The sequence below is a fragment of the Sapajus apella genome, unplaced genomic scaffold (genome assembly GCF_009761245.1).
Source record: "Sapajus apella isolate SASKATOON/1434 unplaced genomic scaffold, GSC_monkey_1.0 scaffold12, whole genome shotgun sequence".
NCBI classification, from domain to species: Eukaryota; Metazoa; Chordata; class Mammalia; order Primates; family Cebidae; genus Sapajus; species Sapajus apella.
Genome location: NW_022436952.1, coordinates 37,556,927 through 37,583,103, shown reverse-complemented (window position 1 = coordinate 37,583,103; position 26,177 = coordinate 37,556,927). Strand labels below are relative to the sequence as shown.

Here is a 26,177-nt window from a genome sequence, read left to right as displayed (position 1 = left end):
GGTTTCCCTGGTCTTGGCTTGGCATAGCCACCTCTTCTTCACTCCAAAAAAGCCCCGCTGAGGCCCTCCATGGGCAGGCTTGGCAGTGCAGCTGGCTGAGGAGGGCACCCGGCATGGCCACCTTCAGAGCTGGTTAACAGGCTTTGCTCAGCCCCTAATTGCTCTGCTGGAGTCTGGAAGCAGGGAGCAGTGGGCAGATAGGAGGTGCCTAGTGAAGGGAAGGGGCACCAGCAATGCTGTGGTGCTGGTGCAGTGCCCTGCCTGCCACCATGCATGTTCCCTTCCAGGTCAGGGGGACAGGGTTGTCCAGGGGATGTGCCTGATCCCCCTTGCCTGGCACAGCCAGCTGGGCACGGCCCTGGTTCTGGAGTCACGAGTTCCTGGTGTTCCCTGGGGTTGGTGCAGGGGGAAGGGTTAGTCTGTGAGGCTCCCGTGGGAGGGGCATATGTAGGCAGGGCTTGGGGAGCAGGATTCTGCCCCTGGCAACCAGAACTCTGGAGTGGGCAGACTGTGGTCCCAGAGAAACATTTTCCTTCTCCCTGGGGCGGTCTCCACCATGGGCTTGTTGCCTGCTTTCCCTGTTCACCCTTCTGACCTAGAGGCAGGTGAGATGGTTTGTGGGGCCTGGGATGTATGGGGAGCACCTGAGACCCCTCCCTTTGCCTACAGTGGGCAGTCCTGGATGTGGAGCATCACCACAGCTGGTAAGCTAGGAAGCTAGGGAGAGGGAGCCACAAACCCCAGAAACCAAAAATCAATGAGTTCTGGGATGAGGATGGGAGGGGCAGCACGGGCAGGAGGGGAGGGTTGATATGGAGGGAGAAGTCCAGGGTGCAGCCCCCATATCACATGGCCTCCATGCAGCTTGAGGACGCATTCTGACTCCCTTCCCTTGAGTGAGTTCAGGCAGACCTGCCCCTGTGCCCCATGTTGGTCAGGAGAGGTCAGAAGCAACGATCACACCAGACTCCTGCCTTCCTCCCCAGGGCTGGGGAAGGGGCTGAGCGGCATGGCCTCGAGCATGCTCTGCGTCGTTCACCTTCCTCGCAAGCACCGTTTAGTCCATACATTGGGTGTACGCTTTTAATATTTCCCTTAAGAAAAGGCTTCTGCTCTTGCTAAAGGAGTTTGGAAAGTACCCTGCTAGTGCACGTGGGTGTGAGGGGTGTTCCTGTGCAAATATGCTGGCAGCTCAACATACGTTACACAGGAGTGGACTCCTGCAGGGCCGGAAGGCAGCTGGGCACGAGTGTGCTTGTACACTTAAGGGCACATGTGAGTACTATGAACGTACGAGTGTGTATCTGTATGGTACCTATGTGCACTAGCATGTGGTGTGTGTGTGCCTGAGTAGAGGCAGGGAGGCTCTTTGCCCAGGGAGCCCCAGCTCCGAAGCTCCAGAGACCCCAGCTGAGGCCTGCTGGGATGAGGAGTCTCCATTCTCTTGGTAGGGAGGGCTGGGTGTTGAGTTTCATGGGAAACCTTTTCATTCCAGCAATTAAATAGCTGGAGGCCTCTGCTGAGGATATTAATGAATTCTCCCACCTGGGTCCAGGGCAAGGCACCACTGGCACTGCAGGCGGCACTCTGGGCTTGTGGGGAGAGCTGCTTTGGGACTTGGCTGATTGTATGGGGTTCTGCATGGGCCCCAGAAAACAGTGGAGCCCTGGGGAATGCTCCCGAGGTGTAGGGATGGGAAGGGGCACCCTGCCTGCAAGGGAGTGCCAGCCTCTCTCTGGAGCCTGGAGCTGGGCACCTGAGGGGGAGGGCAGTGGCAGCATATGGAGCCCTGAGGCCAAGTGGGGCACTGCCAGCTCCCTAGGGCCTTATTAGCCAAAGCTGCTGCAGCATCTGGAGCAGGGCTGGGGAGGCCTGGGTGGCTCAGCACAGTGCCATCAGGAGGCTTCCTTACTTCCCCAGCCAGCTCGGGCCCTGTGGCTGTCTCCCATGCCCACTGCAGGGCTCAGGACCCCACTCAGGTTGCGAGCTCTGGAGTCCACCCCAACCAGGCAAGGCCAAGAGTAAACAATGCACCCCTTTCTCTGGGGCGGGGTGGGGAGCAGGCACAGCTCAGAGACCAACACAGCCAGGCCCACTGGTTTTTTTTGAGGCTCCCAGTATATTGAAAAATGAAGAAATGCCAGCACAGGGCATACAAATTATATAAATAATCTTAAATTATTTAAAATGTTTCATTTTTGACAAAGGCATTCATGGTCATGCTTTAAAATATTTAACTGTTGCTAGAGGATGTGTAATGAAAAGCAGCGTTCCTGGCTCCACCTCTCCCACCCCCTCAGAGGCAACTACTTTGAATGCTCTGGACTCTTTCTGTCATTTTACCTCCCCAATTATAAACAATATACTTCTCTTCTTCTTCTTCTGTTTTTGTTTTTTTTTTTTTTTTTTTTTTTTTTTTTTTTTTTTTGAGATGGAGTCTCACTCTGTTGCCAGGCTGGAGTGAAATGGTGCGATCTTGGCTCAATGCAACCTCCACCTCCTGGGTTCAAGTGATTCTCCTGCCTCAGCTTCCAGAGTAGCTGGGATTACAGGCACATGCCACCATGCCCAGCTATTTTTTTGTATTTTTAGTAGAGACAGGGTTTCACCATGTTGGCCAGGATGGTCTTGATCTCTTGACCTCATGATCGACCTGCCTCAGCCTCCCAAAGTGCTGGGATTACAGGCGTGAGCCACCACAACCAGCCCTTCTTTTCTTTTTTAAATGAGATAGGGTCTTATTCTGTCACCCAGGCTGGAGTACAGTGGCATGATCACGGCTCAGTACAGCCTCTGCCTCCTAGGCTCAGGTGATCCTCCCACCTTAGTCTCCCAAGGAGCTGGGACTACAGGCAGTGCCACCATGCTTGGCTAATTTTTGTATTTTTGTAGAGATGGGGTCTTGCCATGTTGCCCAGGCTGGTCTCAAACTCCTGGGCTCAAGCGATCCGCCCACCCTGGCCTCCCACAGTGCTTGGCCTCCCACAGGCATGAGCCACCTCGCATGTCATAAACAATATGCTTATGCAATGATTTCTTGGTTAATTACCTTCTCCTCCTTGTGCCCCCTCACCGTAGTCGTCTGTGCGTTTGTCTAGCAAATATTTATGTGCCAGGTGCTGCCTGGGGAATGGGGAACCAGCAGTGAACAAAGCAGACGGGGACCTGGCTGATGGGGCTTCTGTTTGAGGTGCAGGAGGCACTGAACAGGCACTTTGATGGGCAATGGATAGAGCCATAGCAGCTGTCACCTCAGATGGGCTGTCAGGGTGGACTTTTCTAAGGAGGTGACATTTGAACAGCAGCCTGAGTGAAGGGAGGGAGAAAGGCTTGGGGCTCTCTGGAGGATCCTGGAGAACATTCCAGGGAAGGCTGGTCGGGTCGGGGGAGGGGGGGTGGAGCAAATGAGTTCAAAGAGAAGTCTGGAGCCATTGGATTCTCTGCTAACTACGATGAGAAGCCATTGAAAGATTTTGAACTAAAGGGTGTCAGGACCTGAGTAACATTTCACAGGATGATTTTAGCTGCCATAGGTGATGTAGACAGTAGAGCGTGGGAGCCAGGGGAGCAGCAAAGAGGCAGTGGGGGGCTGCCGGTGAGAGATGGGTTGGTTATAGCTAGGATGGTAGCTGCAAGGTGGTGACAGTTGGGAGGCTTCTATGTCTGTTTTGAAGGCAGAGTCTACAAGTTTTGCTGATGTGTTAGATATGGAGGGTGAGGGAAGAAGAGATAAAGACAGTTTCAAAGTTTTTTTTTTCCACCTGAAAATGAAGTAAATTCAGGTGATGTTTACTGTTTATGGGGGCAAGTGCAGCTGTCCAGGAATGCAGAAAACAGGAAAAGTTAAGAAGTCACTTCCAGAATGAAGAAGGCAAGAGAAAGGGCAGGAGATATCATGGAAAGCCAGGATGTCCCATTTTGTTTTGCGAATTCAGTGACCTTTTTAAATTTTCCTGAGGATGTAAATTTCTATTTCCCCCCCAAAGAGTTTTCTTTTATTCCCTGCATCGAGAGAGCTTCCCCTGGGTTTTTAGCATCTAATTTGTATGTTTTGGTTTATTTCACATGGGAAGCTTTCATCAAGTGTCCAGTTTCTCCTGGCTGTTGGGTCATGTTTAAGAATGGGGCTGTGGGGCTCAGGGATGTGTGGGTGCTACTGTAAGGTGATCAGGTGGCAGTCTGGCCTGCTCATTGTAGGGTCATCAGATGTCTGTATTCTGAGGTCTTTGGGATAACTTCCTGCTCGGGCAGATAGGGTGGTGGTGGTGGTGTGTCCTGGCTGCCAGTGGTTCAGGACCCAGGCAGGGAAGGGGCTGGGGTTTCACAGGTCACTGGCTTTCAGTACCATATCTCATCCTCTGCTGTGGCCAATGTCCCTGAGTCCAGGGCATCTCATGCCCAGTTACTACAGAGAATAAACCCCTGGTGTTGTGTGGTGAGGAAAGGGGGTATCTCTCAGCTTAATAGGTTGGGAAGGGGACCAGGGGGTCCTGAATTGTAACCAGCCTCCCTGCATTCAGCTTTAGCCTCACCTCCACCTCTGACGTCCCCGCTGCCTGCAGGTCCTACCTACACCTTTCAGGGGTGCTGGGGGTGACCTGGCTTGCTACTTAACACGGACGTTTCCCTCCATGTGGCTGCTTTAGTTCCAGCTTCCTCTGCTCCCCTAAGTCAGTTTCGAGGCCTCAGCCACTTTCCATATTCAGTCGTATTGAAGTTTCTCATTGGCTCACATCTCTTCTCTTTCTTCTTGTGGGTTTTAAATATTTTGTTGACTTTTTTTTTTTTTTTTTTTAAAGGCAGGGTCTGGCTTTGTTGCCTAGGCTGGAGTGCAGTGGCATGATCTCTACTCGCTGTAACCTCTGGCTCCCTGGCTGACCTTCCTCCAACCTCAGTCTCCAAGTAGCTGGGACTATAGGCACGCACCACCATGCCCAGCTAATTTTAGAATTTTTTGTAGAACGGAGTTTCACCATGTTGCCCACGCTGGTCTCAAACACCTGAGCTCAAGTGATCTGCCCACCTCAGCCTCACAGAGATTACAGGCATGAGCCACTGTGCCTAGACTGACATTCTTTTTTTTTTTTTTTTTTTGAGACGGGGTCTCTATCCCCCAGGCTGGAGTGCAGTGGTGCAATCTTGGCTCATGGCAACCTCTGCCTCCTGGGCTCAAGCGATTCTTGTGCCTCAGCCTCCTGAGTAGCTGGGATTACAGGCACCCGCTACCACACCCAGCCAATTTTTGTAGTTTTAGTAGAGACGGGGTTTCACCATCTTGGCCAGGCTGGTCTTGAACTCCTGACCTCATGATCCACCCGCCTTGGCCTCCCAGAGTGCTGGGATTATAGACGTAAGCCATGGCACCTGGCCTTCGCATTTGATTATGATGGACCTTGGTGTAATTTACTTCACGTTTGTCTTTCTTGGGGTTCATTGAGTTTCTTGGTTCTGTGGATTTATCTTTGTATTAGTTTCCACAACAAATTACTCCAAACGGGTGGGTTAAAACAACAAAAATTTATTCTCTCACAATTCGGGAGGCGTAAGTACAAATTTGAGATGTTGGCAGCCTGTACAGACTCTAGGGAAGAGTCCTGCCTTGTCTCTTTCAGCTTCTGGTGCCTGGGCCACACCCTCCTGGTTTGTGGCTGCAGAACTCTAGTCTCTGCCTCCGCCTCCACATGGCCTTCTCTTCTCCCTGAGTCTTAGAAAGACACTTGTCATCAGATTTAGGGTTCCCTGGGTGATCCAGGATGATCTCATCTTGAGATCCTTAACTTAATTATGTCTGCAAAGACCCTTTTTTTCAAATAAGGTCACATTGATAGGCTCTGAGGGTCAGAATGTGATGTGGACATGTCTGAAGAGGGGCACCATTATTCAACCCATCATAGTAGTTTTTACCAAGTTTGGAAAAATTTTGGCCATTATTTCTTTTTTTTTTTTTGGAGAAGCAGTTTCACTCTTGTCACTCAGGCCAGAGTGCAATGGCACGATGTCCGCTCACCACAACCTTCGCCTCCTGGGTTCAAGCGATTTTCCTGCCTCAGCCTCCCGAATAGCTGGGATTGCAGGCATGCGCCACCACACCCAGCTAATTTTTTGTATTTTTAGTAGAGATGGGGTTTCTCCATGTTGGCCTGCCTAGTCCTGAACTCCTGACATCAGGTGATCTGCCTGCCTCAGCCTCCCAAAGTGCTGGGATTACAGGTGAGAGCCATCATACCTGGCTGGCCATTATTTCTATAAATTTGTCTTATTTCTCCTACTTCTTTATTCTGTCCTTTGGGATTCCAATATATATTTGTTAGAATGCTCGACAGTGTCTTACAGATTATGAGGCTCCAACTTTTTTTTTTTTTTTTTTTTTTTAAGAGACAGGGTCTTGCTCTGTTGCCCATGCTAGATTGCAGTGGTGTGATCATAGCTCACTGCAGCTTTGAACTACTGGGCTCAAGGGATCTTCCTGCCTCAGCCTCCCAAGTAGCTGGGTCTACAACTGCTTGCTTCCATACCCAGCTAATTTAAAAGTTTTTTTTTGTTGTTAGAGACAGGATCTCACTATGTTGCCCAGTCTGGTCTTAAACTCCTGAGCTCAAGCCAGCCTCCCACGTTGGCCTCCAGAGGTGCTGGGATTATAGAAGCCCAAGCAATTTTATTTTTCAGTACTATTTTTCACCTCTGTGCTTCGGTTTGGAAAGTACTATTGCTGTGTCTTCAAGTTCACTGATATTGAAATTGTGCAGTGTCTAATCTGCTGTTATTTCCATTCAGTGAATTTTTCATTTCGATACTATACTTGTTATCTTTAGATGGTCCACTGGGTTCTTTTTGAATACCTCCCATTCCTTTCCTCATGAACATCTTTCTCATGTTTTTCTTTAAACTCTTTTTTTTTTTTTTTTGAGACGGAGTTTCACTCTTGTTACCCAGGCTGGAGTGCAATGGCGCGATCTCGGCTCACCACAACCTCTGCCTCCTGGGTTCAGGCAATTCTCCTGCCTCAGTCTCCTGAGTAGCTGGGATTACAGGCACGCACCACCATGCCCAGCTAATGTTTTGTATTTTTAGTAGAGACGGGGTTTCACCATGTTGACCAGGATGGTCTCGATCTCTTGACCTCGTGATCCACCTGCCTCGGACTCCCACAGTGCTGGGATTACAGGCTTGAGCCATGGCGCCCGGCTTCTTTAAACTCTTGAGTATATTGAGCTATCATCTTTATCACTTGAGTCTTGTTTCTATAAAATTATTTTTCTCTTTATTATCGGTTATGTTTTCCTACTTCTTGGCATATCTAGTAATTTTTAACTGAATGTTGGACATTGTAAATATGCCGTTAAGCCTCTGGATTTGTTACTGTCCTTTAAAGAGGGTTGGGCTTTGTTCTGGCAGACTAGGTAAATTACTTGCAAATCAGTTTGATCTTTTTGAGGCTTTTTTTGAGACAGAGTCTTGCTCTGTCACCCAGGTTTGAGTGTGGTGGTGCAATTTCAGCTCATTGCAGCCTCAACCTCCTGGGCTTAAGGGATCCTCCTGCCTTAGCTACTGAGTAGTGGAGGCTACAGGCATCTGCTACCATACCTGGCTAATTTTTTGTAGAGATGGGGTGTCACTATGTTGCCCAGGCTGATCTTGAACTCCTAGGCTCAAGTGATCTGCCTGCCTCAGCCTCCCAAAGTGTTAGGATTAGAGGTGTTAGCCAACATGCCTGGCTTTTGAGGCTAATTTTTCTCTTTCTTTCTTTTCTTTCTTCTTTTCTTTCTTTCTCTCCTTTCTTTTCTTTCTTTCTTTTTTTGAAGCGGAGTCTCACTCTGTCACCCAGGCTGGAGTGCAGTGGTGCAATCTAGGCTCACTGCAACCTCCGCCTCCCGGTCTCAAGCGATTCTTGTGCGTCAGTCTCCTGAATAGCTGGGATTACAGGCCTGTGCCAGCACACCTGGCTAATTTTTTGTATCTTTAGTAGAGATGGGGTTTTGTCATGTTGGCTGGGCTGGTCTTGAACTCGTCCTGACCTCAGATAATCTGCCCACTTAGGCCTCCCAAAGTGTTGGGATTACAGGCAGGAGCCACTGTGCCTGGCCTGAGGCTATTTTTTTTTTTTTTTTTGAGATGGAGTTGCTCAGGCTGTAATGCAATGGCTCAGTCTCACTGTAACCTCCGCCTCCTGGGTTCAAGCGATTCTCCTGCCTCAGCCTCCCGAGTAGCTGGGCTACAAGGGCGTGCTACAATGCCCAGCTAATTTTTTGTACTTTCAATAGAGCCGGGGTTTCACCGCGTTAGCCAGGATGGTCTGTAGTAGTAGCAGCCCTACTACTAAGGCATAATCCTTCTGTGGTCTGATTAAATATTTTGGGTGATCAAAAAGATTCTCAACTCTAGCAGGCTGGAGCTTATCTCCCTGCCATTGTTGAGCTCTGAGAACTTAACATTTTGTTGCTCCTTTCAGTGTAGTCTCACTGAATTTCACTGTGCACATGTGAAGTTTAGTATTCAGCCAGACTCAAGAGACCCCATGCAGATTTCTGGAGTTTTTTTCAGAGTTTACTCCTTTCCAGAACTCTGCTCTGCTGCAACTTTTAGTACCCGGGCCTCCCTGAACTCCTGTCTCCGTGTTCTCAACTCATGAAGACCACCATGCTCTGCTCGGGCTTCCCCTCCTTGAATTATAGTCTGGAATGTTCCTCCAAGCAGAAATCCAGAGATGTTACTGAGCTTTGGAACATTTTCCTTACTTCTGGGATTACAGTTCTGGACTTCCAAAAACAGTAATTTCTCTTTACATATATTCTCTATTTAGAGAATATATATATATATATATATATATATATATATATATATTTGAGACAGGGTCTCACTCTGTTGCCCAGCCTGGAGTACAGTGGTGTGATGATACCTCACTGCAGCCTCAACCTCTGGGGCTTAAGCGATCCTTTCACCTCAGCCTCCCGAGTAGCTGGGACTATAGGCACAGGCCATCATGCCCAGCTAATTTTTTTTTTTTTTTAATTTTTCTTTTCTCTTTTACCAAAAGCTCCTGAGGACATACCAAGGAACCCCAGCTAATTCTTTTGTATTTTTTGTAGAGATGGGGTTTTGCCATGTTGCGCAGGCCAATCTCAAACTCCTGGGCTCAAGCAATCCACCAATCGTTACTTCCCAAAGTGCTGGGATTACAGGGGTGAGCTACTGTGTCCGGCCTTCATATATTTTGAAGCAATAATTTTCTCATTGTTTATGGTGGGAGAGTATTTATTATGGTTGCAGTAGAAGGCTTTTTACTGGCATTTTAATCAAGTTTTGAGGAGGAGAGGAGGGTGTTACATGCATGTGGTCAGTTCGCTGTTCTTAACTAGAAGTCCTAGACTCCTGAAGTATATTTAAATACTTACGTTTAAGGCTGGGCGTGGTAGCTCACACCTGTAATCTCAACGCTTTGGGAGGCCAAGGCAGGTGGATCACTTGAGGTCAGGAGTTTGAGACTAGCCTGGACAACATATCAAAACCCTATCTCTATTAAAAATACAAAAAATTAGCTGGGCATGGTGGCACCCACCTGTGATCCCAGTCACTTGGGAGGCTGAGGCATGAGAATTGTTTGAACCCAGGAGGCGGAAGTTGCAGTGAGCCGAGATTGTACCACTGCACTCCAGCCTGGGTGACTCGGTGAGACTCTGTCTCAAAAACAAACAGGCCGGGCGCGGTGGCTCAAGCCTGTAATCCCAGCACTTTGGGAGGCCGAGGCGGGTGGATCACGAGGTCAAGAGATCGAGACCATCCTGGTCAACATGGTGAAACCCCGTCTCTACTAAAAATACAAAAAATTAGCTGGGCATGGTGGCGCGTGCCTGTAGTCCCAGCTGCTCAGGAGGCTGAGGCAGGAGAATTGCCTGAACCCAGGAGGCGGAGGTTGCGGTGAGCCGAGATCGTGCCATTGCACTCCAGCCTGGGTAACAAGAGCGAAACTCCGTCTCAAAAACAAACAAACAAACAAACAAACAAACAAAGCATGTTATGTTTAATAAACATGCTTTCTAAGGCAGGTGCAGGGGCCTGTAATCCCAACTACTTGGGAGGCTGAAACAGGAGGACTGCTGGAGCCTAGGAGTTTGAGACCAGCCCGGGCAACATGATGAGACCCTGTCTCAAGAAAAGGGTCAAGGCCAGGTGCGGTGGCTCACGCCTGTAATCCCAACACTTTGGGAAGCCGTGGCGGGTGGATCACAGGTCAAGAGATCGCGACCATCCAGGACAACATGGTGAAACCCCGTCTCTACAAAAAATACAAAAAATTAGCTGGGCGTGGTGGCGCACACCTGTAGTTCCAGCTACTCGGGAGGCTGAGGCTGGAGAATTGCTTGAACCTGGGAGGCAGAGGTTGCAGTGAGCCAAAATCGCGCCACTGCACGCCAGCCTAGCACCTGGTGACAGAGTGAGACTCTGTCTCAAAAAAAAAAAAAAAAGAAAAAGAAAAGGGTCAAGAGAAAAAAAAGCTTTTGGCTGGGTGCTGTGGCTCACACACCCAGCACTTTGGGAGGCCGAGCTGGGTGGATCACCTGAGGTCAGGAGTTTGAGAACAGCCAGGCCAACATGGTAAAACCCTGTCTCTACTAAAAATGCAAATTAGCTGGGCGTGGTGGCAGGTGCCTGTAGTTTCAGCTTCTCGGAAGGCCGAGGCAGGACAATTGCTTGAACCTGGGAGGCAGAGGTTGCAGTGAGCCAAGATCACGCCATTGCACTTCAGCCTGGCCAACAGAGCGAGAATCTGTCTCAAAACAAGACAAAAAGCTTTTATCACTTTTATCACACAGCAAATATCTCAAGCAAGGTAATCATGCTATTCACAAAATAATAATAAGATTTGTACAAATTTTAATCCATAGTGTCCCACAAGCACAGGACATGGTTGTGAAATTGTATTAATACCTTGAATGTGTTCTTTCATTCCTGTTTCTGTATTATTGTAACTGTTTGTTAAACCTCACTCAGTGATAATGTCAGTGATGTAAGTTGGTAGCCCTTCCTGAAGGTGGTCTGGGACCCCTAGGATAGGTGACCTCCCTGGCCAACAGCCCCTCTGCTGCCACCCTTCAGTCCCAGGCTTACTCTTGGCAGGCAGACCACTGGGCCTTGGAGGAGAGGACCCAGCCAGGGGCCCTTGGTGGACAGGAAGGGAGGAAGGCCCTCCCTCTCCCAGAGTTACTTTCTCTCCTGTCTTCTGAGCCACTTTCCATCCACCTGACCCCAGCTCATCGTGTCTGTCTTTCCGTTGCCTTGTGAGATTGGTGAGGCAGAGCAGCCCCAGCAGGGGGTGGAGGTTGCTTCCTGCTCAGGGGCTGGTGGGCTTGGGAGGGCCGCCTCCGACGTGACTGGGGCTATACCTTCCACTCCTCCTCCTCTAGGTGGACATTGAGCAGCTGGATCCCCGCGGCCGGACTCCCCTGCACCTGGCCACCACACTGGGGCACCTTGAGTGTGCCCGTGTGCTCCTGGCTCACGGCGCAGACGTGGGCAGGGAGAATCGCAGCGGCTGGACAGGTGGGCAGCCCTGCTCATCCTGGCCCAACAGCCAGGGTCCCCCCCAGCATCAAAGACCCATGGTTGGCTGACAGGTCCTGCCCTGTGACCTTTCCTCCCCTCCCCTAGTGCTCCAGGAGGCTGTGAGTACCCGGGACCTGGAGCTGGTGCAGCTGGTGCTGAGGTACCGGGACTACCAGCGGGTGGTGAAGCGGCTGGCGGGCATCCCCGTGCTCCTGGAGAAGCTGCGCAAGGTGAGGCCCAGCCTCTCAGCCTCCACAGGAGCCCTTGAAGCCATCTCCAGCGCAGACTTAGCCTCTCTCCCCTTCGTCCTCCAGGCCCAGGACTTCTACGTGGAGATGAAATGGGAGTTCACTAGCTGGGGTAAGCGGGCTGTGTGGGGGTGCTTCTGGGCTGTCTCCCATTTTGGGTCCAGCACTTGCTCCCTGCCTGGAGTGTGTTCCTATAGCTCTTCCGGTGGCTCCCTCCATCCCTTTGCTCAGCTCAGGGCCACTGCCTCAGCAAGGCCTTTCCAGATTGCCCCAGACACGGTCTTGATTCCATGATTATTCCCTTCACCCTGTCATGATTTGCTTACTGTATTCATGACCTGCCACTCCTGGCTAGAAGTTAGCTCCCAGAGGGCAGTAGTCCTATCTTTTTCACTGTTGTATTCCCAGTGGCTGGAACAGTGCCTAACAGTAGGTGTTTCATAAATATTTGTTGAAAGAATAGATGAAAGAGTGAGTGAATGAGTTAACAAATAGTGGATACTAGGGACTTAGTGGTGACAGAAACACACCCGTCCCAACCTCAGGTTGCTCTTCTGTGTGAGTATGGTCTACAATGGCCAGGGAGGGGGGTTTGGAGGAGAGGCTGCTCTCTTTTCAGTTCCCTCCCCTGTTCCTGGCCACGTGGATCCCAAACCCCATGCCCTGAGCTGGCCCAAGCTGGATGGGCCAGACCAGTCAAAGCCACCTCCAACCTCCACTTCCACCCAGTACCCCTAGTGTCCAAGATCTGCCCTAGTGACACCTACAAAGTGTGGAAGAGCGGACAGAACCTGAGGGTAGACACTACGCTTCTGGGCTTTGACCACATGACCTGGCAGCGAGGGAACCGTAGCTTCGTCTTCAGGGGCCAAGGTCAGGCAGGAAGGAGGTGGGGCAGGGTGGGGACAATGGGAGACAGCCCCACGCCACCCCTGATCCCCCTGTGCTGTTCCGTGGCTGGTAGACACAAGCGCTGTGGTCATGGAGATTGACCACGACCGCCGGGTGGTGTACACAGAGACGCTGGCACTGGCCGGGCAGGACCGGGAGCTGCTGCTGGCTGCCGCCCAGCCCACCGAGGAGCAGGTGCTGAGCCGGCTCACTGCGCCCGTCGTCACCACGCAGCTTGACACCAAGAATATCTCCTTTGAGAGGTGGGTGGGCATGGCCTTGGTCAGCCTGGAGCCAGCCTGGTGGTGCGCCTACCTCACCTGGACCACTCTGCTTCCCCAGGAACAAGACTGGCATCCTGGGTTGGCGCAGTGAGAAGACGGAAATGGTGAATGGGTATGAAGCAAAGGTGAGGCTGCAGCTCACAGCTGCCAGCCCAGGCACACTCTTGCCTACAGCAAGCTGTGCAGGAGATTCTGACCTCCCTTATCCAGCCCTGGAGGTGCAGAAAAAATGCAGCATAGTTGAGCACTTATATTTGGGTTTAAAGCACTGCCCTGGTATTTTATATGGATGTATACACAGGGTGTGTGCACAAGCACACATTTAATCCTCACAACAACCCTTTCTGTAGGTGCTGTTCTATTAGTATTCCCATTTTACACATGTCTGTTGAGTCCTTTCCTTGGCATCCCATTTAATCTTTACAGCAACCCCAGGAAGTAAGCATGATCAGATCCATTTTATAATGAGGAAATAGAGACTTGGAGTGGTTCTGTGACCTGTACAAGGTCACAAAGCAGTTAAGTGGCAGAGCTGGGGTTCATATCCTGGCTGGTCTGACCCTAGAGCCAAGGCTTTATCCCTAAAAACACTCTGCCTGTCACTCTGAGACCCCTATGTTGCCCAGCACATGAAAGCAGGAACTGACAGATGTCATAGGTTCTGCATGTGGCATTTCCTCTAAAAGCCTCCCCTACTTCTGTATACTGGGAAGGCCTCTGTGCTACCCCCATCAACACAGGGACCATACTGTTATAACTCCATTTTAGTGTCTCCTTATAGAGATCGTAAGCCTCAGGAGGGCAGGGATCATGTCTGGCTTGTTCACTGTATCCCTGATGCCTACCTCAATGCCTGGCACGTAAAGGCTCCTCAAAAAAGTGTTTGTTGAGTGAATAAGTGAATGAATGAATGACCTGATGTATTTATTTACCCAAAGGCCTGGAGCAGAGTCTCTCCAGGACACTTTGCTTACAGGAAGTATTCCCAGTGCCCTTGGAGGTAAGACACAGTTGGGACCAGAACTTCCTATACGCCCTTTCTTCATCTGTCCCCAGGTATATGGGGCATCCAACGTGGAGCTCATCACCCGGACACGGACAGAGCATCTTTCAGAACAGCACAAGGGCAAGGTCAAAGGTAATGAGGCAGAGGTGGATGGGAGAGGTGTTGCAGGACTGCAGGAACCAGCTCCCACTTCAGCCCTTCCATCAGTATTCCCACTGGCATCCTAGCAAGAGCCCAGTTGCTTTATTCAGGCAAATAGATTTCATTTCAGGTGCCAAGCCCTAATGACTGGTAGTGGCTACCTAGAGTACTAAGAAGATTCTAAGGACTCATCTGGGTTCAGTGGAGACGCATGCTACAAGTGATTACTAATGTCAGTATTGGATTTGGGAGGGGAGAGAAATGTCATGTATGCCATTTATTGGCCATTCTAGTACTAGTGGGACATATTCTATAGAAAGTTGGGGGATCTTGCCACAGATTCTATATGCCCACTGATGTCACACCTGATTCTCTGGGTACCAGATACTGTATCTGAGATGAAAAGGCATAATTTCTACCTCACAGGGGAACAAAATGAAGCCATGAATATGAGAGTACTTGAAGCATAACACACACGTGCACTCGCACACCCCAAAATGCTCACGGAGAGCAGGCGCTTAGTGTCCAGGGTCACCAAGCTGGAGAGTGGCACTTTTGAAAGTTGCTCCTGAGCCCTAGGCCTACTTTACTGTTTATGTGCACAGAGGTCCTGGCCCCTGGCCCTTGGAGCCCTCAGTCCCCTTCAGGTGAAGGTGCCTGGGTATGTGGTTGGGTGAGGAGGCCCCACTCCAGGAACCGGCCTCCTCCCTAGGTCTTGGATGCTGTCACCTCTGATGAGGTGCCCAGGTGTGTGTGGAGCTGCGATGTCCTCTGAGATGCCACATTTCTTGTAGGCTGTAAGACGCCTTTGCAGTCCTTCCTGGGAATTGCTGAGCAGCACGGGGGTCCCCAAAATGGGGTGAGTGTGTGCAGGGGTGCCCCTAAGTGGAGGGGTGTGGACATGACTCAGGAGGAGGCTTGGGAGGTGTCCTGCTTAGCATGGCCCATGCGGACCTCCTTTCCACAATGCCCAAGGCCATGTCAGTGCCACACTGGCAGAGGGGACAGCTCGGGGGCCCTGTGGCACCAAATGAGCTGGCATGGCATCAGGAACTGAGGGGAGCTCCTGGGCCCCTCCCCATGTGGTACAGACCCTGATCACTCAGACTCTGAGCCAAGCCAACCCCACTGCCATCACTGCAGAAGAATACTTCAACCCCAACTTTGAGCTGGGCAACCGTGATATGGGCCGCCCCATGGAACTGACCACCAAGACACAGAAGTGAGGCCCCTGTCGGTGCTGGGAGGGTTGGGGGCTGGGGCTCCAGCAGATGCTGGGAGGCCATGGCTTCCTGCAGTGTCCCTCACCCCTTGGGATCTGGCGGGGGCAGGTTCAAGGCCAAGCTGTGGCTGTGTGAGGAGCATCCCCTGTCCCTGTGTGAGCAGGTGGCCCCCATCATTGACCTCATGGCTGTCAGCAATGCGCTTTTTGCCAAGCTCCGGGACTTCATCACCCTGCGCCTGCCTCCTGGCTTCCCGGTCAAAATTGGTGAGACCTCATGGCCATTTCCCCTGAGCCCGTGGCGTGCCGGCCGGGTTTAGATGAGGTCGGGGTGGAGCTGAGGCTGAGGTGTGAGGGGCTGGGTGGTGGCGCCTGATGGTTTCCTCATCCTCAGAAATCCCGATCTTCCACATCCTTAACGCCCGCATCACCTTTGGGAACCTCAACGGCTGCGACGAGCCGGTGCCATCAGTGCGAGGCAGCCCCAGCAGCGAGACGCCTTCCCCAGGCAGCGACTCCTCCAGCGTCAGCAGCTCCAGCTCCACGAGTGAGGCCCCCTCCCCGCGAGAACGCCTGCCCCGCAGCTCTCCTGGCCGTGGGCTGGGGGAGGGAACGCCCCCTCAGCCGTGCGTGACCCAGCCCTGCGCCCCCAGCCTCCTGCCGCGGCTGCGAGATCTCCCCGGCGTTGTTCGAGGCCCCGCGTGGCTACAGCGTGATGGGCGGCCAGCGAGAGGCGGCGACCCGCGACGATGACGACGACCTGCTGCAGTTCGCCATCCAGCAGAGCCTGCTTGAGGCGGGCAGTGAGTACGACCAGGTGCGTCTCCGCGGGTGCGCGGGGCCACGGGACTGCGGCACCGCCCCGGCTAACGCCCACGCCTCCCCTCAGGTCACCATCTGGGAGGCGCTAACCAACAGCAAGCCAGGCACCCACCCCATGTCCTTCGAGAGTCGCCGACAGGACAGGTCAGTGCCCGCTGAGCCGGAGAGAATCCTCCGGAGAGGATCTTGTCTCCCCTAACCCAGGACACAGCCCGGAGAACCCGCGAGGCCCTCGGGAGGGACCTTCCTGGTATCAGGATGGTTTCCGCCAACACCCTTTCCTGGCTCCAAGGCGGCAGGCAGGGGGCAGGGATCGAGGTCTCACTGCGGCGTTCAGACTCTCCCCAGGCACTGACGGAGAGAACTTGGTAGGGGCTGGGCTCTGCTACGACCAGGTGGGGGCCAGGGCGACGCGGGACTAACCGCCTCCACTAGAGGGTGCTGGCCTTGCGCCGCCCTGGAGCCTCCACGCCAGGTCCCGGCCTGCCGGTGGGTGGGTGCGTCCGGGAGCCCGCGACATTCCTTCCCCGCCCCCAGGAGCGCCCCGCCCACGCCACAGCGCCAGCCTGCGCCCCCGGCATCAGTGCCCAGCCCTCGGCCCAGCCCGGGACCGGGTTCCGGCCGCCGCGTGTTCCGGAGCTACGACGAGCAGCTGCGGCTGGCGATGGAACTGTCGGCGCAGGAGCAGGAGGAGCGGCGGCGGCGCGCGCGTCAGGAGGAGGAGGAGCTGGAGCGCATCCTGAGGCTCTCACTGACCGAGCAGTAGCGCCCCCTGCTGGGCCCCTTGCCTGCGCCACGCGCGCCACGCCCATAGACTGGAGCCTGCGCGCCTGCCGAGCGGCGGCTGGAGACTGGAGCCACCACCTCGGGGATGCAGCAGTGCACCAGGCACGGTTCGGGGAGGGATTTGGCATGGGAGCGGAGTACCTTTCCAGGCCAGGGCCCTGGAGGCAGCTGGCACGGCCTGGTCCCCTGCTTTGCTGTATCCTGATCCCCAGCCCGGTTCCCTGGGCTCAGATCTGATCAAGGGCGGAGCCAGGCGATCCTGAGGGGGAGATTAATCCTTAGAGGGGCGCTGTCCCCATCCCTTGCTCCTTCTGGCCGGTTCGCATTTCTGTTCACTAACCCCACTCCAGGACACTGCCCCTGAAGCCTTTGCATCTCTGCTCTTCACCCCTGGGGGGCAGCTGAGCTCCCCGCGTGCTGTGTCGCTGCTTTGTCCCAGACACAAACCAGCACGTCAAGGGCCCAGCCCCTCCCCCACCCCGGCATTTCAGCGTCAAGTGCACTTAGCGGGGTGCCCGGCTCCCCCAGCCCCCACACCCGTCCTGGGTCTCAGGGTGGTCCTAACTTCTTCTTGGGCAGCCAGAAGTTGGAGTCCCATCCCCCCAAGGCACATTTTTTTTTTTTCTTTTTTGTGATCAGGGAGTGTGTCCAACGTAGCCCCCTGGCCTGGGCAAGCCCTGACTCCCTCATGGTGCCTCGGAGAGTGGGGAGCATATTGGGCTGGGGTAAGCACTAGACCGACTAGACTGGACACAAAGGGCTCGCCCAGGGCCCTGGCGCCACCCCCACCCCTTCCCACCAGCTGCTGCTAGCCTCTGTGGTTGTACATCCCACTTGTCCCCACACGGGGACTGACTCTAAAACCTTTCATCCAATGGTGCTAACCCCCGGCTCTTCCCTGCCCCACCTCACCTACCCAGAGAAGCACAGACCCCGCCAGGGGCAGGGGCCCACCGCACACCCTTGTCCCGGGCCTGTCTGGGACTGGCCTTCCCGGCTCAGCCAGTGAGGCTCAGAAGGGACACAAAAAGGGATGGAAGAAAAGAACAAAGAGAAACTGTTCCTCCCACTCCCTTCCCTGATGCCAGGGGCACCAGACTGATTCTGAGGCACAATAAAAGAGGCTTCAAACTGGAGGCTTTTCCTACCTGACTTTACTGGGGGACACCTACGGTGCAGGTTGGGGCCCTTCTGAACCTCAGAGTGGGGAGGGCTCTAGGGTAAGAGGCTGCCTGGTGGCTCCTGAGCCCAGGAGTGCATCGTCAGGTCTCCCAGGAGCCTGGGGGTGGCATTTGCAGAGGCTGGGGGGGGGTCTCATTCCCCTCACCCCCACCCATGCAGGAGGCAGAGACTGAAGCTTAGTAAAGTGTTTCATTCAGTATGTCTTGTTTTTCTCAGAGTCAAGGCAACGGCAGAGGGTTGGGGCAGTGTGTGTGTGTGTGAGATGAACCTAGTTCATCATCATGCCAGTTCTCTCGAGATTTCTCCGCAAGAGCTGCCTCGAGGAAGCCGCCCTCGCCCCTTGTCGGTGGAATGAAGGAGAGCTCTCTACCATAGACCTCTGTGGGTGTGTAGCCACTGGGTCCGGCTCTGCAGCAAACGGGTTGTGTGTCTGCAGAACTGGGGTGACGCCCATCTGGTTTACCACTCAGGGTGATGGAATTCAGTGAGCTGATTAGGAGACACGCTGTCATTTTCCCCAGCCGGGGGGGACCCATTGAATCGCCACCCATTTGAGGTCAAGCTCAGGTTCCCCAATATCCCCAAGCATCACCCTAATACTACTTTCCCTGCCCTGGGTGGAGGACAAAGGGGGGCACCACCTCGTCGTGCAGCACCATTGCTGAGCACCCCTCGGTGACCCCAGGCCTCCCTAGGCCAGCTCCAGCCGAGTCCCAGACGAGGCGGGTCTCCCCTACGCTCCCAGAGTCCTGGTCTCCCTTGAGGAGCGGAGTTCCCTTCCCAGTCCCGCCCCCGGCCCCAGCCCAAAAAGGTGGGGTCTGGAGTCCGGGACCACAAGCTGGGGCGGGGCCGAGCTTGTGCGCCCCGCCCTGGCGCGCGGAGCTAGTCAGTGCCGTCCACCAGCTCGCACAGCATGTTCTCCAGAGCCGTGATGCGCTGCTCCTGGGCCTGCACTCGCTCGCGGAGGGCCTTGATCTCCTCCAGCAGCGTCTCCAGGGTGTGCTGCTGCTGGGGCGGAGGATATAGAGGCCGTGTAGGATAGGGGCGGTAGCGGGGAGATGTAGATTGGGCCAGAGTGCAGCGGGGCCGATCTTACCGACAAGGGGGCGTCGCTGGCCGACTGGCTGCGGCGCGGACCGGAGGGCGGGCGCGCGTCCAAGATATTGCGTTTCGTGACCCGGAGCTCGCGATGCTTAGGGGGCACGTAGCCGTCCCTCAGCGAAATGAGCACAGGTTCGGCGTCCTGGCCGGCTAGCCATTCGTCCGCTTCTAGGGCTGGCTCCGGGCCCGGTGTATCCGGGTACAGATCGTCCTGGAACAGGTCTGACTGCGGGGGTGGGTTGACAGGCGGACCTGCATGAGAGAGGTGCGGGGCCTGCTCCGCTCCCTTCCGCCTCGTAGCCCTGCCCAACCCTTCTCCAGCCCCTCACCTTGCGGGGCACAGTCATGATGATAGGCTCACACTTTCTTTCGTGCAGCTTGTAGAACCTATAAGGGAGCAGGGTTCAGCACCCCTGTAGACTTCCACGTCCTTAACTTCTCCTGTCTGAGACCAAGGGGTTTGGAGGCCAACATTTGCAGAGCACCTACCATGCATATTGCACATTACACACATTTGGTTCTGTAGTAAAACACCGCTGATGGTGTGTTCACCATCATCTTATGGATGAGGAAACTGAAGTTGAGAATGTCAGGCTAGTGAGCGGTGGGTCTGGCACTGAAACAGAACTGTCCTATCCCTCTGCCCCCCTTTTCCAAAGCATTGCATTATTGGGGAAGCCCCATGGCTAGGACCCGACATGAGTGGGGGACAGAGGCAGGCAGGTGTTCGGAAGGGGCCAAGGCTGCTGACCGGGCGATCTCACACTTGCTGACATCCAGTCCCCTCTTGGGCATGAAACCCATGCCCCGCTGCGGCTCTTTGCTGCTGAATGTGTTCAGGTAATGGACAAAAGGCGGCTCGTCGGTAATCTCAAAGTACCGAATGCTGCTGTCGCCCTGCAAAACCAGTCGGTTCAGAGGCGAGCCGGACCAAGCCCTCCACATCGCCATCCAGCCCCGTCCTCCCTGCCCTGCCGTGAGCACCTTGCCACACAGGTAGACGATGCTGGAGTCGGGATCGTAAAAGGGCAGTAGGACCCCGTTGCTCGTGTCCATTTCCTGCAGTGCCACTGGCTCCTCGAAGTTGTTCTGCCCGAGCACAGGAGGCGTGACCAGCTCTGCCCCCATCTCCCGTGCTACTTCGGGACCCCCAGAAGCTCCTTTACGCTTCCTGCCCAACTCAAATCGTATGCCCCAAACCTCTAGTGACCAGAGTTGCAGGCCCCTCCCCTGGGCACATCGCTCCTCCTCCCCTGCGCAATCACTCCTCCTCCCTTGCACATATACCCGCTGCGCGCCGCATGCAGTCACAGCAAACCACCCCCAGGGACTCGGCATCACCAGGTGGGGGCACCAGCGCAGGATCCTTCACGCGACGCAGCAAAACTGGGCAGAGGGGTGGGTGTGAGGATGGTAGGCGCTGCAGAGGTGGCAGCAGCCTTCAGTCCTGTCCAGGTGGGCATGCCCTGCAGGTGGGGGGGGTGCTGGCCCCTGTCCCGTGATGCCAATCCCCGGGGCACACACCCCAAGCCTCCAGCTGCGTTACCGGGTCCCACAGGCCCAGCTCTCTCTGGCTCATGCGGGTGAAGCCCGTGGTGAAGATATGGCCCTGGCGTGTGAAGACGGCCCGCATGGGCCTCATCCCCTCGTGGGCCGCAAACCTCTCCTGGGGGGAGGGGGAGACAGGGAGGGGCATCACCCAGCTGCCTGCCCTGAGGAGCATGGAGGGATGAGCAACCAGCTTGCTGACTTGGGTGTGTAGGGTGGGGGAGCGGAGGCGGGGAAGAGACAAAAGGGACCTAAGCACTCAGCTTCCTGCAGGGCCACGGCTGGCCCTTGACCTGGAGGGCATCCGGGCCTGGAGAGAGCAGGAGGCACGCGGCTCTCAGCGGATCCCGAACACTTAAGCGCGCTCAAAGGCCGATCCCTAGAGCAGGGGATGTCGGAGTCGCAGCGAGGCTTTTCCCGAACGGGAGCTCCCCGCTCCGCTCGGGTCTCTTGGGCGCCAGCCGCAGCCCGGGAGGGTGCCTCCCGGCAGACCCAGCGAAGGAGCGAGCGGGCGCAGCCTGGCCTACCGGGTCCCAGAGCGCGAGTTGCCGCTCACTCATCCTGCTGAAGCCGGTGCTGAGCAGCTTCCCGTCTGCGGTGAAGACAGCCCGCAGCGGGCGGGCGCCCTCGTGAGGCCGGGCTCGCTCCTGCTCGCGGGGTTAGTGGGTTAGAGCGCTGCACGCCCGCCCTGACCGCGCTCGACGCGTGTGCTCCACGTAGACATGCACGCGCCCCACGCACCCGCACCCCATGTTAGATTGAGGCCGGCGAGGCCAGGGCCGTCACCCTCCCAGGGCACCCGGCTGGAATAAGCAACGCGCAAGGCTTGCTCCCATTCCCCGCCTAGCGAGTCCACAAGGAGAAGGGGCCAGCCCTCGAGCCAGTGTCAGACCCCAGACCCCGAAAGATGCGTCTGGGTGCCGGCTGACAGGAGAGGGGTCCTGGAGCTCAGGTTTCATGCAGGTTCTGGTGGGAGGATGGAGTTTCCAGCTTCTCCCCTCCTCAATCCCAAAGCGAGGAACCCTTCTCTGAGCTTCTGAGATGCAAGGGAGGGGAGGGAACAGGGGCCCGGCAGAGAATTGCAGGCTGGGGGCTTACTTAGGGCAGAGACCTGTGGTTGCAGAGACGGGGGAAGGGGGCTAGTCTCTGGAGCAGGGATGTGACAGGTGAAAGCCGGGACCAGGGGCTCTGATGATGGTGGGTACAGGGTGCTGACAGCTGGCCACTGGTCAGGGGTGCTGGGGAGTGGCCAGGCCAGGCACTCACCGCCACCACTTGGCCTTTTCGGGGGTCAATGATGCGCAAGGTCTTGTCCTTGCAGGTGGTGGCTAGCAGGCTACCGTTGCTGTTCCAGCACACACTGTGAATGACGTCTGGGTGCATATCATCCAGGCTCAGCAGCACCTCTCCAGTGCCCACATTCCAGATGATGATCACATTGTCACCACCTGCCCAGAGTAGCCAGGCATGGTCACCTGGATCTGGCCTTTGCCACCGCCCACCCATCTTTGGGGGAACCCTCCCTAGCTCCCAGACCTGCACTGAGCAGGACATTCCTGGCAGTAGGGTGCCAGGAGAGGATGCCCACACGCTTGGAGTGACCCTCAAGTGTGATGATAGGTTCCGTAATGTTGCGCATGGGGGTATAGTCTGGAATCTGCCACACCTGGGTAGGAAGAAAAGGCATACGGTGGGTGGAATGAGGAGCCTGCTCTTCCCTACCTTCCTTTAATCCTACTGGCTCTCTTGAGCGGTAAGGGTCAAATACGGGGCAAGATGTGGTGGTGCATGCCTAGGGCAGAAGCAGCTGGGAGCCAGGAGGGGGCACTGCCAGCTCTCCAGGGACCTCCCATTCATTCCATCAGGGAGACTTCAGAGCATGGCTCTGCGCTCTTCAAGTTGGCTGTGGCTATAATTAGTCCTAAGCAGTGCATCCTGGGAGGGATTGGGCATATAGCTAAAAATAGTCTGGGAGCTGGGCAGGGCAGGGCCCTGGGACCCAGCACCTCCCTTATTACCATCCTTAGCACCTTCCCCAGCACAGGTGAGGCAGCCTTCCCTGCTCAACTGCCCAGCAGTAGCCGCCTGGCTCCTACCATGACGGTGGCGTCGTCTGAGGCACTGGCGATGACGTTGTCATTGTGTGGACACCAGTCAATATCCAACACAGGAGCAGTGTGCCCAGTGACCAGTGGGAAGTTCTTATCCACTCGCCCTGTCTGAGGGTTTGGAGAGGAAGATGTGGGGCTACTCTCCTGTGAGCTTTTTGGCGGGTGGGTAGCAGATCTGTTTACATCTCAATTCCCTATTATCTATTTTCTCTTTGCAGACCCCTCTCCACCCTTCTAACCCCATCTAGTCCACTTCCTGTACTTTACTGAAGGCAGACAGAGTTGAAATCATTTAATATTAGGGACTCTGACACAGAGAGGTAAGATGACTTCACCAGGGACACATTACAAGATACTGGTAGAGCTGAGATTTGAACTTTTCAGCCCAGGGCTTTTCCAAAGACACCTACTTGGAGGAGGCTGTTCTTGAGCCTGTTCTCCTATTGAAATGTCTGTGGGAATCCCCTGCTGGAAGAGGTCTAGGTGAGTATAGTGTAGTGCTGGACAGCCCTTTCCTGGCCTCCCTTGGCAGATCTCTTCCAAGCATCAAGCAGTCCTGGTGCCTACTATCCCTAAATGGGAGCTGAGGCCCACCTATTTTTCGGTCTTCATAGGCAGCTTATGGGGGCTCTGAGGCCTCTGCAGGGACAGGCACTGGTCCAGACCAGGCAGCGGGGAAAGGGTGGCTATGTGGTACTGAAAGAGCAGACATATTGGGGGAGGAGGCAGCTCCAGCTGAAATTTGAGCCCTGGGGCCTGTGTCCCTGGATGGTGTCTGCATTGTCTGGGGTGAGTCACTGGCTTTGTCAGGCCTCTTCCTGACCCTGCCACCTGTGGAGCCTCCCCTAACAAGGTCGTAGGGCCCAGAATCCAGGTCAAGGTCATAACTTGGGGGTGGGGGGAGAGTCATCCTTGGGATGTGGCTGGTCAAGGGGCTTAAGGTTATGAAGCTAACCTGGCAGTCACTGCCTGGTCCCCATCCTGAGGGTAGGGAGGGTCTGGCCTTGTGTGTCATTCCTTTCCCTTCCTTTTCTTTTGACTTCACTGCAAGAGTCCTTGGAGGTAACCAGGGACTCTTTGGATAGAGCCTGACCCTGTCCTCAATTTGCTGCTTGGGATGTGGCTTAATCAAATGGTCATCCTGGGCTAGGGAGGAAGATCTCTACACCCAAAACATGATGGGATGTGGGATGAGGAGAGGCAGAGACAGAATCTGGCCAGGCTTGGCTGTGCTGTGTCCCAACCATCTCTATCAGCCAGCTCCCCTCCTGGTCCCTATTGTGAATGGGATGGTACATGGAGAGGTGGATGGGCTAGGGGGTGGGAGTAGGCCACCATGATGCTAGGGTGGGATGGGGTGGCCTCCCTTCTGGTCCTTGAGGGCTTGAGGAACAGGGAGGAGCCAATCCGCACAGACGCTACTCCTAACTATCGAATGGAACTAGGTAAGAATACAGGATGCTTGGAGTCCCCAGGGGCCCCAGCCAGTGTCCTCCCACTTGCTTCCTTTCCCTGGTCCCTCACCTTGGCCAGAGGCAGGACGATGAAGGCACCCCCGCCTCCAGCCTCCACAATAATGGCCAGGAATTTAGGATTGACAGCACAGAAGGAGCTGTCCCATGTGACCTTGGACACACGGATGTCCTCATAGGCCTGGTCGGCCTTTGCTGCCTGCCCAAACACATGGCGGAACTTGCTTTGCCGAACCACACGTCTGCTCATAGCTGCGGGCAGAGGTAGGATCTTAGTGCCCAGAAATGCCTTTGGTCCTTAGTCCTGTGAGCTGTGGGAGGGAGGAGGAGTGGAGAGGTGGCCGGTGAGAAGGGTTTTCTGGCCAGGACTCAGGTATAAATCCATATAGAATTGGTCCTAGAAGCAGGGAGCTTTCTTCAAGGTGGCAAAAGTATGGGAAAGTTAATTTGCTGTATAAAATGCTGATTAATGTAAGGGGCTAGGATTTGGGGTCCAGTTTCTCCATAGAGACCCAGGCTGAGGAGATTGTGGAGCCTAAGGCACTGACAACTTCCTGGACGCTGGAATGTTTTTGGGAGCACCCCCACTGCCGCCGGCCTTGATGAGCATCTCTTCATAGTAGCTGTAGCTCTCAGAGGCACCAGTCCAGAAGAGGAGGCCTTGACCATTGGATCTTGGCTTAAAGCCAGATAGAAGGCGAAGACTGCGGCCGCCACAGGATCCCGAACTCGCATCTCTGGCCTAGTTCAGGCAGATGGGGTTTTGCCTTTTTCTAAAATTTGCCAAGGGGAAAGTTCCTCCTGTCAGCCAACCTGAGTCCTTTCTGTGACTGTTTTCATCAATTTCTTCCCATGCCCTGGGGAGACGGGTGGCAGCACAGAGTGGGGTGGATCTCTCATCTCCCACTCCTCCCTACACAGTCTTCTCTAGGAGGCCTTGATCTTGGTCTTCCGGCTTTTGCCTACCATACGTTTTGCCGGGTTTCTCCTCCGGGGCCCCTGCCCTGGCTGGGCCTTCTTCCTAGTGAACTCTTCTAGGGGTGGGGTCCTCAACCCCACCCTCCACCCCTGCCCCCCACCCCCACGGCCAATTCGCAGGGGTGGGGAGGGTGAGGTGCCTTTTCTCCAGCTAGGGCCTCCCTAGAGGACACACTGAGCACTCCCAAAGCCCCAGCCAGTGGCTCCTGCCCCACCCCAGCCCCAGCATCCGTTTGCCCTTCAAGGCGCTTCTGCCGCCCCCAGCTTGAGGCCCGGCCTCCCCGCACCCTTCTCCAGCCTCCTGCCCCGGCCCCGCGTTCTTTCGAGACTAGGTATCTGCGCCCTCCGGGAACGCTGGCCGATGTCCGGCCAAATATAGACACCAAGTCCTTCCTGCCCTAAACCGAATTTGGCTGCGCGAGGGGAGAGGGCGCAGACCTCTGCCCCTCAGGGACCGCGTCCGCCCCGCCGGCTGTGGTGGCGGCCGAGTGTGGGGGGCTGGGTACCTGGTCCTGAGCGGGGCGCTCACGCTGCGACTCCTCTGCGAAGGGGGCCCGAGTGCGCTGGGGGCCGAGGAAGGCGTCAGGACGAAGGAGCCGCCTCTCTGGGTGTCCGCAGAGTCTGCGACCCGGGCGTCCGGTTCCGCGCTCCGGCCGCTGCCTGCGGCTTTCCAGGGCCGGGCGCTGCTGCAGCCCCAGCTGCTGCTGCCATCAACCGGAGGGGGCGGGGCCTAGCGTAGGGGCGGGGCCAGGGCCAAAGCTGCCCCGTCCCCTCCAGAGGCGGGAAAGTCGAGGGCTCCCGATCCGCTCCGAGCTTCCGTAGGCCCCGGAACAGCCTCGAAAGT

At 55.1% G+C, this 26,177-nt stretch overlaps 2 protein-coding genes across 12 annotated transcripts in view; one reads left to right on the top strand and one right to left on the bottom strand.

Annotated features, from left to right (window-relative positions):
* ANKRD13B (ankyrin repeat domain 13B) overlaps positions 1-18,077 on the top strand; it is a 21,039-nt gene extending 2,962 nt beyond the window's left edge. Inside the window, exons 2-15 of one of the 3 annotated variants that reach the window (XM_032279331.1) lie at positions 11,403-11,538; positions 11,647-11,771; positions 11,856-11,901; positions 12,519-12,662; positions 12,754-12,943; positions 13,023-13,089; positions 14,021-14,102; positions 14,906-14,970; positions 15,203-15,333; positions 15,443-15,600; positions 15,728-15,880; positions 15,987-16,150; positions 16,223-16,299; positions 16,693-18,077. In XM_032279331.1, the coding sequence (XP_032135222.1) occupies positions 11,403-11,538; positions 11,647-11,771; positions 11,856-11,901; positions 12,519-12,662; positions 12,754-12,943; positions 13,023-13,089; positions 14,021-14,102; positions 14,906-14,970; positions 15,203-15,333; positions 15,443-15,600; positions 15,728-15,880; positions 15,987-16,150; positions 16,223-16,299; positions 16,693-16,921 (1,767 nt within the window). In that variant the 3' untranslated portion in view covers positions 16,922-18,077. Of the gene's footprint in view, positions 1-11,402; positions 11,539-11,646; positions 11,772-11,855; positions 11,902-12,518; positions 12,663-12,753; positions 12,944-13,022; positions 13,090-14,020; positions 14,103-14,905; positions 14,971-15,202; positions 15,334-15,409; positions 15,601-15,727; positions 15,881-15,986; positions 16,151-16,222; positions 16,300-16,692 lie in introns of all 3 variants that reach the window. The other 2 variants (XM_032279333.1, XM_032279332.1) reach the window with 2 other exon arrangements.
* On the bottom strand, positions 18,078-26,177 carry CORO6 (coronin 6). Of its 9 annotated transcripts, XM_032279339.1 has the most exons (13): positions 25,840-26,088; positions 24,998-25,128; positions 24,408-24,666; positions 22,869-22,991; positions 22,309-22,438; positions 22,039-22,220; positions 21,300-21,419; positions 20,771-20,890; positions 20,209-20,313; positions 19,976-20,121; positions 19,554-19,611; positions 19,220-19,450; positions 18,299-19,131 (listed from the first exon to the last, which is right to left on the bottom strand). In XM_032279339.1, the coding sequence occupies exons 3-13, from the start codon at positions 24,603-24,605 to the stop codon at positions 19,006-19,008; spliced, it is 1,539 nt and encodes a 512-aa protein (XP_032135230.1). In that variant the 5' UTR covers positions 24,606-24,666; positions 24,998-25,128; positions 25,840-26,088; the 3' UTR covers positions 18,299-19,005. The 9 variants fall into 9 exon arrangements, 8 of the variants coding, with proteins under 8 accessions (XP_032135228.1, XP_032135231.1, XP_032135232.1 ...); XM_032279337.1 differs by lacking the exon at positions 24,998-25,128 and having other exon boundaries at positions 18,078-19,131; XM_032279340.1 differs by lacking the exon at positions 24,998-25,128 and having other exon boundaries at positions 18,078-19,128.